The sequence below is a fragment of the Pholcus phalangioides genome, unplaced genomic scaffold (genome assembly GCF_987345545.1).
Source record: "Pholcus phalangioides strain wild (caught in Gottingen) unplaced genomic scaffold, Ppha-v1.0 ptg000024l_1, whole genome shotgun sequence".
Taxonomy (NCBI): Eukaryota; Metazoa; Arthropoda; class Arachnida; order Araneae; family Pholcidae; genus Pholcus; species Pholcus phalangioides.
In genome coordinates, this window is record NW_028301616.1 from 13,233,950 (window position 1) to 13,247,783 (window position 13,834).

At 38.3% G+C, this 13,834-nt stretch overlaps 1 protein-coding gene across 6 annotated transcripts in view; it reads right to left on the minus strand.

Annotated features, from left to right (window-relative positions):
- Positions 1 to 13,834, minus strand: part of Glut1 (Glucose transporter 1) — a 220,070-nt gene that overhangs the window by 71,130 nt on the left and 135,106 nt on the right. For all 6 annotated transcript variants that reach the window (XM_089251418.1, XM_089251415.1, XM_089251414.1 and 3 more), the window contains one exon: positions 970 to 1,065. In XM_089251418.1, coding sequence (XP_089107544.1) covers positions 970 to 1,065 — 96 coding nt within the window. The remainder of the gene's footprint in view (positions 1 to 969; positions 1,066 to 13,834) is intronic.

The following is a 13,834-nucleotide window of genomic DNA, read 5'->3' on the forward strand; positions in this document are numbered from 1 at the left end:
TCTAACCGTAAAAACCACCAACAGAAAAATTCAATCGCACACACATATTCATGGCCATTATGTATGTATTGTAAAATTGATTTTCTGTGTGTGTGGGTTCTCTATACAAATCTACAATTTTAGACTCATCAACGCTAAACTTTGTATATATACCGAACGGGACCGACTTGAACGATAGGCTACTTTAAAAGTTCGTTAGAGATGGGCAAAAAACGGTAGAGTAACAATGGTTCCTGGACGTCAACAATCACTTTCGGAATGTTTACTTTGGTTACCGTGGTTCCCTAGCAATGCGCTTCAGATATGTCACTTCTGTAATGCTGCCAGTAATTATGTATAATAGTTTATACCCCTCTATAATGGTTTGTCACTTTTACAATCCTCCCAGTGATTGAAGAAAACCCGGGCAGCACCGGGTATTGTAGCTAGTATGAAATATACAGGGTGAACAGGGCGCATGGCAGTTTACTGGCGAACCGTTGATCTTAGAGGTATACTTCCAATTAGAAAAATTATCCAAATAACGTGTAGTACTCAGTATATGTCATTCATGTTGCAAGAAGTTGTACAGCTATTAAAATAAAATTAAAAAAACGTTAACTTTTTATATGGACACTTTGTGCCCTAAAACCCAGTTAGAAAGTTGTTGCCCGAACTCTCCTGTGACCAAGATAAAAAAATTCTGCATTTCCAAGTGCAATATTCGCAGAGATATTGGGGTTCGAAAAATGGAGGAAAGATGGGGAAAAATATCGTTAAAAATCGTTTTACCCGCATTTAACGCAGTCCCCCCTCCCCAAATTTCCACTGTTTTTCGAATTCGAATATCTCAGAGAATATTCCACGTAGAAACGTGGAATTTTTTTTCGTTGACATCAGAAAAAAAAAAAAAAAAAACCCGGGCAACAACTTTCTAATTTTTTTTTTGGATACACGGGGACCGATACGATGCATATAAAAATGACAGACCTTCTGTGGCGCATTAATGACCCCAGTGTTGTATCCGAACTGGACCATCCCCAGGACGGCGGCAAAAATGGCGAACACCAAAGTGCAGGTGAGGCCCTGTAACGTGAGAATAAAAGGAAAAGTTAGAAAAAATCCTCAGCACATTTAACGGCATGAAAAAAATATATATGTATAAAAAAGCACTATATTTTTTTATATATGGTGAATAAATATTGCGAAAATGCACGACGCTAACGTTCTTACCATTTCGGATATCATAGAAACACAATATTATTAATTCTCTATCACATCACAAAAGCCACATTAAAACATGGAATGACGACGAATATCAACAAATAATCGCATTTCTCTAGCGCTCGGCGTTTTTCCTCTATTTTTCGCGTCGCTTTCCCATTCGTTGTTCACGTAATTCGAGAGAAAAACAAATTTCAAGTAAATAATAAAAATACATTTTATAATCGGCTTAACTCGATTCAAGCGGAAAATTCTCAAAACACGGGCTGATGAAAAACACTAAAGCGTGAGATCTCAATGCTAAATACTCATAACGAGATAATCATTTTTCAAGATAAAGCTGTTTGTTGTGCATGTAATTGAAAAGCGATCGGGGATCGTATCGCGGAGAAAGATTTACGCTTGTCGAACGCAGTTTAAAAAAAAAATACTGAATCCGAATAAAAATTAAATTGAATATCGTCACGATATTCTCTAGGAGACCATAGAATGCAACTCTCATCGGGTCGGAGTCGCACAGGGACCAAGGAAAAAGTTCTTCCAAAGAAAAAGGTGTCTGCCATCTGGCGTTTCAAAAATTTTTGTGGACAAAGAATTAATTTCTCCAGTGACAACTTGGTCATTTCTACTCCTTCCCACCAGGCCGGGGGTTCTTGATCTTTTTCAGCGTGACAGCAGTCAACAACAAGATGAGCTTCCCGACCCGCGGGACTGTTTGTTTTTCGAAATCACTGAAACCAGTGACGCAATAAGCACATTTATAACAGGACTGCAAGTGGATTTGCACGACTCATCGGGAAAGCCCCTGTGAATCAATTTTGGGTTGTGACCCCACAGCTCAAAAACCTTGGCTGTAAGCGGGTTCGTATGATGCTTCTCGGAATCCCCTGCGAATCAAGTTTGCACGACACCTAGCTCACTTCGAATCAAGATTGGGTTGTGACCCATAGCTCAAAAGACCCTGGCTGTTTGTGGATTTGAACAGCCCATCTCGGAAGCCCCTGCGAATCAAGTTTGGGTTCTGACCCATAGGTTAAGAACTCCTGAACTAGGTTCACCACTTTGACCTGCGTAGCGACTCACTTTGCTCACGTATTAAATTGAACTTGAAATTTATCCACAAACAAGAAGGACCTCGACTCACATACTTTTCTTGATCACACCATGAAATGGACTTTCAACCTTTCTCAATGAAGAGGCGGAATTTTTAGGAAATACGAAGCAAACACAACACTCAAACAAAACACAACCTGTAAGTAGAACTAGATGCACCCAGGTTTCCGTTACTAGTGTGATTCCCACCAATTAACAAACTACAAAATTCCACTGAGGAATGTTTACAAGGAGCATTGATTAAGAAGTAGTAATAGTAGCAGCAGCAACACACTTCTTGGGTCGGAAAAATCCCAAAAGTGAATCAACTCACAACCTTAAACTCAGCTCGACTCCATCTAGCGAGGATCTAGTGTGATCGAGGAAGCTAATACGATAATCATGTTGATCGTTCACGCTTTAAATGCAACTATCATCGATTTCTCGATACGTACATGCTGTAGATGAAAATGTACTGTCATTGATTTTTGGATACTTACACGCTGTAAATGATACAACGGCCATTGATTCTTGGAGATAATCACGATGTAAGATGCAATTGTCGTGAACGCTAACAGACGTCAGCAACGTAGATTAAAAACAGCCATAGATGCCAAGAGACGTTCTCTCTGTAGATTCAACGACTATCAACGCTTAAAAATACCACACTGTAAATGCAACGACCAGCAATTTTAAGAGACGTTCGCATTATAGATGAAATTGTCATCGACGCTAAGAGATGTCAGCATTGTAGATAAAAAATGTTCGCTCTGTAGACGCAGCAACGATTATCGACGCTTAGAGACATTCACTTTTTTTAATGAAACGACTATGGATGCTGAAAGAAGTTTGCGCTGAAGATTCAATGGTCACTGAATCTTGGAGACGTTTGCGCTGTAGATGCAAATGTTATCAACGCTAAAAGACTCCAGCATCGTAGATGAAACAACCATGCTAACCAACATCACGCTGTAGATGAAACAACCATGCTAACCAACATCACGCTGTAGATGCCAGAGTCATCGACTCCTAGAGACGTTTGCACTGCAGATGCAAGTGTCATCAACGCTATGTGACCTCAGCACTGTAGATGAAACAGCCATCGATGGCAAGAGAAGTTTACTCAGTAGATGCAACGACTATCAACGCTTAGACCAGGGCCGCCTTAAGAACATCATGGGCCCCCGGGCCAAGTGATTTTTCCGAGGCAGTACCTGGAAAATTCTCACAAATTCAACTACTTATGGTTTTTCTGAGGCCCCTCTTCTCTTGAGGCCCCGAGTCGTGCCCGGGTGGGCCCATGCGTCAAGACGGCCCTGTTTTAGACATCCTCACTGTGCAGTACCCACTCTCTGGATGCAACGACCGGCTATTGATGCCAGCAGCCCTTCGCACTGCAACGGTCATCGATCCTTAGAGAGGTAGTTATTGTTTGATGAGAAACAGAGCAATCCATTGGCCGGAGACGTCCGCACCGTAGATGCAACCACTATCAATGCTAATGCTAAGAGACATTCTTGGAAATGAAAGTTTAAAATATCTTCATTTATTAATTTTAAATAACAAAAACATCGGAACATTTTTCTCTCACTCATCTTTGGAATCGTTCTTTTCCTTCATTCAATAAATTGCGTCTTCGGAAAAAAACACAAAAATTGGAAACATCTTTTTTTTCTATTTTCCCTTGCAAGAGTGACGTTCTTGCGCTGCCCTAAGAAAAATATAGGAAGCAACAGCTGTTGTTGCTCCACCATCGAAACAAGAAGCCGCAAAATGAAAAACAAAGGGAAAGAATCCGAATTTTCTGTGTGTCGAGTGAAATTTTTTCGTTTGTGCACCATTGGCTCGATGCCGAGTTCCCCCCCCCCCCCCTTAAACTTTGTTGTTTTGGAAAAGTGAAAAATGACAAGAAATCAATTTGCTCTCGAGATCCTTATTATGTCACAGACGTAACTTTGATTCTAGAAGCTATCTACCACACCAAATATGGATTCTAGGATGTTTTTAGCAATAGCAAGTCTCACAGAGTGTTAGGAGGGCTTCCATATTTTTGAAGTGAAAATTGGCACGGGCCTGAATTTTCAAGTTATGTAAAAATGGTAATTCGTCACCTGAAACGTGATTTTGCACAGGTTTCTATGGAAAATTGTTTGATTCACTCTAGGAATTGCCCAAAATTTCAAAAAGTAACTTTTCATTTTCTTTTACAGTGCTCGGTGTTTTATGAAATTGAACGAAGGCTAAAATAAACATCATCACAATGGAAGTAATTTGAGAATTTAAAGGGAGATGAAAACTGAACATCCTGTTTATTTTACACACTATGTACGGCATGCAGTAGGGTTTGCGAGCCATAGTTTAAGCAAATATATATGTGTGGGGCGTGTGCTATGAGATGTACTCAGCTGATTTCTTTCTCACTGACATGCAGATGGAAAAGATAAGTTCCTAGAGTGTTCAGACAGTCAGTCCATTTTCTTATTAACCCTTTAATTGACAAGCATTGAAACATCCAAAGGAGAAAATTTTTGAAGGTGTTCCGGATAATGTCTCTCACAAGCACTCGAGATGGCAAAGCTCGAAGCAATTCGAAGAACAACATGGATTTATTTCACAGAATAGCTATTTATACGTATTTACAAGCAGAGATTTTGACGAAGCACGCTAAAAACAGAGAGCGACTTACAAGACATCATATTGATGAACCATATTGAATTACAAGAGAGAGAGAGAGAGAGATCTCGTCTTCAAGAAAACTCAACAAAACTCTGATGGCGCTTTTGTATTAACAGAGAAAAGTCGGGAAGCTTCTCGAAGGATCCTTTGGCGTCATGACATCACCAACTTATCGGTGCTGTCACCAAACATGCCAAGTTTGTCGTCAATTGGGCGCGATTTACAGAGAGATGCCTAATTTTCATTTTGTACATAAGATAATGACTATTCACAGATGACAATGACATAATAAATGAAGACTATTTACATAATTTTCGTAACAAGGGGTTTTACCAAGCAAATGACGTACCCTGAATGCTATTACATGACAAAAAAAATTGTCACTATATAAAAAAATATGGGATGCTGCACTTAATGGAACACACTGGATTTACGTAGATTCGAATAGTATGAAAATGCCATTTATTGTTTCTCAACTTACTTTTCTATCATTGTAGAACAATGCACAACAAAATGTCTCTTTCACACATGGCATTTCTCTCCAAAATGCACTGGTCAAAAATCATTATTGCTTGGCTTGCCAAGAAATTGGAGACGTGTGCACCTTTGAGCCATTCTGCTGGTAATTGTAGAAACTTCATGAACAGCTTACAAGTAAAAATTGAATGTTTAGGAGTCGCTCAGAAGCACCAATGTCGAAACGAGCTCAAAATATAAAATGATTTTATTTGAAAAATATAACTCAGTGCTTGAGTGCGCAACACTGCCAAATAAAGGGTTAAGAGTCTGCATGGTCGTATGCACTTAAACCATTCGAGTCTATGGCTTTTTTTTTTGCATTTTCTATTATCTTAATCATGAAATGGCTCCAAATCTTTATGAAAGAGAAATAGAGGCGTATATCTGGAAAGCGATTTCGAGGTGGTGATAAATTAATCTGGCTCGAGTAAAAGTTACTCATTGATCCTCGGTAGTGCACTGATACCTAAGCTAGCGAACGCCTCGGCCTATTTATTTTGCAACTAACGAAAAATTTTTTTCGCGATTTTTCTTTCTCGGCTAACAAGTACGGATTCGTCTAACGAAGATTTTCGCTGACATAGATGCACGCGCTAGCATTAAACAGCCGCGTCATGAGCTGAATTGCCGCGCCAATCACACATCAGAATTACCGTCACTTGAGTCCAGTTAACTCACGTCCACTTCGGAATCTTTTTCCAGATGTACCTCCAAGTCTCTTTTTGAAAGTTTTGAAGCATTTCATGTAAAATGAAAGATTCGGCTAATTGAAAACACCTTAAAAAAAAGGACAATAAACAAAGAAGCATATGTTTTTAGAGCACGTGTTCTTTCAGTGCAAGAGTCTTTTAGTATCAAACTAAACAAACAGGCTGGGCATTCTAGGGGAGCATATGTTTCCCATCTCCATATACCATCCACAGAAATGAGCTGACAAAATCACAAATGGATGGGGGCGCCAACGAACTCGAATGAATAATCTTCGTTAACTGAGGTATTACTGTGTAGTGGTCAGTATTCCTACTTGTCATGCGGGAGACCGAAGTTCGATTCCGCCCCCCCCCCCGGCGAAGAGCAGTGGTAAGATCCTAGTCTACCATTAAGCTGCCGTCAGCTGCGGGCTCGATCTCGAGATAAGACATGTAGCAAATAACAAGTTCTTTCCCCCTATTGAACCTGAAGCGATCAACGATAGACGGCGCCTTCATTTCCGACCCAACTCGATCGGTAGAAAATTGCTGCATGTCGATATGAACGCAGTTTATAAGTGCGGTAAAGTAGTAGTTACTCATTGTGGATTCATTTTGATTGGCACCGAAATTTGGCTCACGACACGGCTGTTTTATGTTTGAGCATGCATTCATATCAACTGAAGCGTTCGTTAGCTGAAACCGTATTCGTTAGCAGAGGCGGAAAAAAATCGAAAAAAAAAATCTTCGTCAGCCGAAAAATTCACAAAACGAGGCATTCGTTAGCCAAGGTATCACTTTAAGGTGTTAAATGTCGTCGTTTTCCAACTTCGAGGCGTGAATGAGAAAACCGGTCTCCCTTAAAAAAAAAAAAATCACTCCGCAGACAGCAGGCAGACCTGCAACACGATACTGGCATAACATGAAAATTCAAGCACTTACCATCTTTACTTCAAAATATGGGAGGCAGACGGCAGCACCGGCACGAACACGGAAAAAAACACACAATTGCGACAATATAATTAATACATTAGGGCCACACATACACTCAAAACATAACTCCGGCATACACAAATTTGTTAAAAATTCGGTAAAAGAATTACGAGGTGAATATACGGTTAATTAAGTAGTGGTGTTGAAGGGATACGCTTTGTCTGCGGAGAGATTTTATCAAATGGAAGGCTGATTCGCATTCGCGCCTCGAAGTCGGAAAACCATTGTAAACCAACTTCAGCCGACCATTGCTGTACCGTCAACGGGGGTTTGATTCGGGGTTTGTCCATATCTAAACCATCGAGATACAAGAAAGCGCATCCGAGTTCAGTAGCCCCATTTTCACTTCATCACTCCGGCAAAGCCAGCGCCGATTTATGGCAGCACGAACAACAACAAACAGCTCGAGAACAATCTCAACAGTATCCCCCTCCAAGAGACCAAAACTACCTATTTCCGATATAAGCCTACGCAAATGTTTCGTCAATTACTGGCGAGTGGTATACGCAAAATATACATTAACTGGGAGGGGGGGGGGGCGACGACGACGAGAACACGCTCGAGAAGAGATCAGTTTCAAACCAATTCTTTTCCGCTTATCCAAAACGGAAATAAAAAAAAAAGACCAACATTTTTGTGTTGCGAGGAAATGGCTTTACGTGGATTGTGACCGCATCAGGTTACTTATGGGTGGTTATCAAAAAATTGGAAAAAATAAACCCCCATCGAAATATAAAGCATCTTCCCACATCGACGGAATAAGAGAGAGAGAGAGAAATGTGAAGCTTTTAGTTTTCTTGAGAGCGACATCGATCCATCCCTACATCTCCTAATATTTGTTCGTCGAGGTTAATCGGCAAAAATACAAGTTTTTTTGGTTTTTTTTTTATTGTTCTCCTCTAGAAGAAAGATCGAAAAGCCGACTCTCGAGGATATTCCTTCCTTTACCCCCCGATGTTTAAAGTGCGCACAGTACATACATGCACATACACAGAGGCGACTCATATTGATTTTATCTCTTATATACCGCTCTCTTTGTGCATAAATAAAATAGTCGGCAGTTGAAATATTCAGTATTTATTTGCTTGCGAATGCGGGCCTCTTTTATTCATCCTTTCGTTCCACGTCCCACTGATGTACAGTGGATCCAGCTTATAACGCTCCTCACTTAGAACGTTTTCCGCTTAGTAAGACTTTCATTCATGGTCCCATCCCTCCACTCACTCATTAATATTCCTCCTACTTACAACGTTTTTCCATGACAGTTTTCCGAAAACGCTATAAGCCGGATCTAATCTACTACCGCTACTTAACCTTACGTGCACCTCAAGCACATTCCGCTGCGGAATTTCCAACGGATTGGTACATGAGTGTTCTGAGTGTATGTGTGTGTGTGTCCTCTAACGTATTCATGTTGTCGGAGTTGTGTGCTTGTTTCGTGTTCTTGATGCTATTCATGTTGTGTAAGTATCGTGTTGTACGTCTGCTTGCTCTCTGCGGGAAGACTTTTCCAAATGGAAGACCGGTTCGCATTCACTTTGGAATCGAAATTGGAAAACTGTAGAAAACCAACTTCATCCGGCCACCACTGTGCCGCCAACGGGGTTCAAACCTGGATCGTCACGATGCTCACACGACCGCACAGCGGCATTCACTGTAGTACTTATTTATGCCAAGAATCCGGGTTAGAACCCCCACCGGCGGCACAGACGGTGGTCGACTGAAGTTGATTTTCTGTAGGTAAGCCGATCTCCTAGTTAAAAGTTCTGCCACAGAGAGAGGGTACGCGTGAGCACGTGCGCATACATACATACACACGCACGCACGCACAATCACGCCCCTGCAACAATTATGAATTCAGGAATGACACAGCAAACGAAAAAATAAACCAGCCAAGTTGTCTGCTACAGAATTTGAAAGACAGATGGAAGTACACTCAACAAGGGTTTTTAAGAAACAAACTTCATGGTAGGTTCGGTAAGTTCACAACACATACAAGTACATTGCAGCATGTACTCATTCGTTAGAAATTTCATAAAAGTTTATATGGATGAGGTCCATGTGTGGTTTAGTAATGGTACTTATTTATGAGGGGGGGGGGTATGGAGGATCCAAAGGCTGTTCTAATCCCTTTTGTTATGTTGAAGTACTCACAGCATGATATACTCGTACTCGAGCATGGTTTGTCGACGAGCATGAAGATATATGGAACCACTCATAAGCCTGCACAAGCACTGCAATCAAATGATTACAACAAATGTCAAGGGTTCAGAAATCGACCTTATTCATAAAATTTTTGTCATTATAACTTTAATTTTGACTTCATTTGTTTAAGTAGTTTTGGTCCTAGAGGAGGATGGGAGACCTTAGGTCGAAAACACTGCGCTACCAAATATTAGAAAATACGATAAAACCTTACTTTTAATTAGATGAAAAATAATGTTAATAAACATGTGAAACACGTGAACATTTTCATTCCAAAGCAAAACATTTCTTAAATTTCTTGTCACTTTTCTATAAAATGGTAAAAATGGTACTGGAGTAAACATTAATAAAATTTTTTGATAGAAAGTGTCTTAAAAAGGTAAATACAATAATACATTCTGAACTACTTATGTCATTTTCTATGAAAAATTCATTTTTATGTCAAATTTAAGAAAAATTCATGTAATATTCGAAACACGAATGCAAAAAACTCCATGAATGAATTTTGTTTTTTCGTCATAGATTTAGCTAGTAATGATGTAGATCTGGCACCAAAATTGAAAGGTTTGCTCATAAGTTACACCTACATCTGCTGATTGTACGTGCGAATTCTTTGAAATTTCATCCCACATATTTATTCATTCAATATTGTTTGGCCGAGGCCTATACAAGAGGATGCGGAAGTTATATATGACGAAAATGACGATTGATGATGCAGGAAAATTCGGAAATCATAGCACAATATTTGGTGGTAGGTTGCTCCAGTCGATAATAGTTCCTGGAAAGAAGCTAAATTTGTGAAAATCTGAACAAGTGAAGATGAACTATAATTTTTGGGAATGGTTGAGTCTAACAGAGAAATGTGAGCGTTTAATTAGGATGTTGGAAGTGTCGATATTAAAAAACCCAAATGGAGGATTTTGAAAAGAAAAGTTAAACGAGAGTCCAAGTCCGTCCACACGTGCAAATATTGCGGTAGCATTGGAAGTTCTGGCACCCGCTTGACGACTTTTTTTCCTTCGTAAGGAAAGAAATAGAGAGCAGTCATTGGTGAAATTCTTGAAGCGGGTTTTAAATCCGCTCTTTCTATTTCCCATGTGAACAGGGCTTATGAGGGAAGAGCGGTTGGATATTGAGTTGGCGCTTGAGCTCCGATATGGAGACAAACGAAGACCAACAGTTAAAAATGAAGAGAATGGACTTATTTTGGATAGATTCTAATTTGTCTATGTTGGTTTGGGTATGGGGTTCACAGGCATAGGAGAGAGCAGGGAGGATATATGTCTGGTAGCACAGGTGATGGACACGACCGTGGAGTTTTTTCGGTTACTAGGCGACGTAACCGAATGTAGTTAACGTGAATTTGTGAGTTTTTTTTGAATTTGAGTAATTTGTGACGTAACAAACTATGTAATTTCTGAACTGCCAACCGAATCTTATATAAAAAGTTTTTGTCCCACATTTAGGTTTTTTCGATCTTTCAAACATTCTGCGAAATGATTCTTGTTCTGAACATCTTTCGATACATTAATTTGCAAACATTCCGTTGTGTCAGTGTTCTGTTGTTGTATCACGAGTAACCTTTGTCAAAGTTTTACTGGAAAGTGATTCCAATGTGATCATGTAGCAAGTGTAATTCTGGAATTTTAGAACGAATTTTGCATACTGAGTTTTTGGCGTATATTGATGTTCGGTTGATCCTTCGTTACATTCGTATTTTTGTTTGCACAAATCAAATGTTTTTGACTTTTTAGACTTCTTTTTTAATTTTTGATTTTGCACGTCATATTTGTTGCATCTAGGTGTATCCCTATGTATCATTCGCAATTCTTTCGCATTCTTTGCTTTTCATAATTGCATTGTTGTCTACATGCCCATATATGTATAAATATATAACTTGTATAACTAGTTTTCGTGGGCCCCGCTCGTGGTCTGCAGGCTACACCTGCCCATGTTCCCACATATCTTTCTATTGATATATCATTTCATGTACAAGTGGGGAAGTGTGTGTGTGTGTGTGTGTTGGGGGAGGATGAAGTTGTATGAGGGATCCTGCTGCTGGTTGGCTTGTGGTTTGGTGTGGGTGGTTTGCTGGTCTTGGATGCCATTGGATTTTTCCACCGTGGCCCACGTCTCCTCAGATGAACCAGCTTATATTCCCTAGTGGGACAGAGCGGGGGTCACGGTTGGTCTGGTGGTTACTAGGCGACGAAGGAAAACGAGTGCATGTAAAACGCTGTCATCATACAAATGTATGTGACGAACTTTAGATTTTGCTACAAAATCTCAACAATACATGACAAAATATCATATAAAAATTTTGTAATGATACAATCGATAGATTTTTAGAAATCACGTTTAAAACTCTAGTAAAATATCAAAAATAGCAATCTCCGTAAAAAACGTTTGAAATTTTTATTCCCGGACTACTTGCATCCAAAAACGCAACACTAAAGTAGGTGTAACTTCGGTTATAAGCGTCTTATAAATAAAACAAGGACTGTTTTCGGGATCACAAGAAATAGGGGAGTTTTCATTAAAAAGAATGAAATTTTTAAACAAAAAATCTATATTTCCTTTTATAGAACGACGTTTTAAACGTAATCGTGTACTTTAAAATCAAACTTGAAAAAAAAAACCCCATCATAATTGAAAAAAACAACACATCACTCTTAATTAGTAATCTCAAACCATTAATTTTCTGCTCGAAGATATATCTATAAAAGAAATCCAATGACGATTTCAATTTCAAACATTGGAGAGCGGAAATTCAAGAGGGAAAAAAAGATTTTCGGGGAATAGTCTCTTAATTTTCACATTAAAAAAAATACTAATAATCCTACGATCAATTAGTAAAGTTATCAATTGAAACTTAAAAACAAGCCGCTGCTACCACTTCATAAGCTTACTTATCCATCTTTCCAGTGAAGAAAAACAAAATAAAACATAAAAAAATGAATAGATAAGAAAGAAAACAGGTTGTTTGTCTGTAATTTTGTTTTCTTCTAAGTGCCTCGAGGCGCTAGAAAATGAATTTATAAAATTCTCAATTAAATTGGAATTTCTTTTTATTAAGAAATAGAGTTTTTTTTATTTTTTAAAATACGATTTTGATTCGACGAGTATCAAAACAGAAAAAAAAAAAAGTACAAAAGTCACTTAACGCTGTTATTTTTTCTTTTTAGGAACGTATTAGTACATTAAGAAATCTCATCCGAGCTCGATTTCGAGAGCATAACGATGACTGCGATGGCAATAACGAACGAAACTCTCCAGATTCAAAAAGAAAACATACAGAAACGAAAAAAAAAACCATGAAAAAACATTTTTTTTTTCATTCTTTTTTTTCGTTTGAAGTTGATGCTTAATGTCCATGAGGAAAAAAAGAAAGAAAGAAAAAAAGGTGAAAGATACTCCATAACCATATCATGGGATGGCCATTAAATATGGAGATGATAAGAGTCTCTTGTTTTTATTCTCTTCTTTATCGAACACGTTAACGGAGATGAAAAAAAAGAATGGATGAAATATATACATAATGGCTGTCGTTGCTTCGAAAAAAAAAAAGTTTCTGAATTTTTCTGTATTATTATGTTTTCTTTGTGAATAAATTACTTTTCGAAAGATGTATACACTTTTAATATAGAGTGCATGTTAAATTTATAATACAATCACCTTCGGTTATAACGACTTCGAAGATTCGGCAAAATTTTGGCATTATAACCGAGGTGTAGTTGCGACTGAGATCGATGATTTCAAGACCTTTGTGCGAAAAATATAATGGGGATGCTGTCAAATAGTGCATATGAAGTTGTTTTCCATTATGATTAGGGTGGCTGTATGTGATTGGTAGATCCCGGATTATATGCGTTAAAAAAGTGGCAAAATATGCGCTAAAAACTTCTGAAATATGCATTAAATTGCTGAAATATACGCACTAAAAATACAGATGAATCTGAACTAAAAATAAAGATGAATCTGAACTAAAAATAAAGATGAATCTGAACTAAAAATAAAGATGAATCTGAACTAAAAATAAAGATGAATTTGTGCTTAAAAATTTAAACATTTATATGCACTAACTATAGAAAGTGCTTGAATATGCAATTGCATACGCATCTGGATTTTATCCGGACTCTATTGACTAGGAAGAAAAACAACGAGAAATTGAGAAGAATGGAGAAAAGGGACACCGCCGATTTTCGCTAAAAATGTTGCCAACTGCCGGTGAAATATTGCCAATTATTCCTTATAAATAACTCTTGGAGAGAAATACAGTACTAGAGTAAGTATGCTGTGTTTTTAAATGCATTTCATGGGACAAAAATTGAACACGGCAAGTTCGTGAGATTAATTTTTATATTTTGCAGCCATAATTACTACAAAATAAATTGATAAATTTTGCTAATTATCTACATCCCAATTTATGCGTTAAAATAAGCTTCGTTGAAAAGACG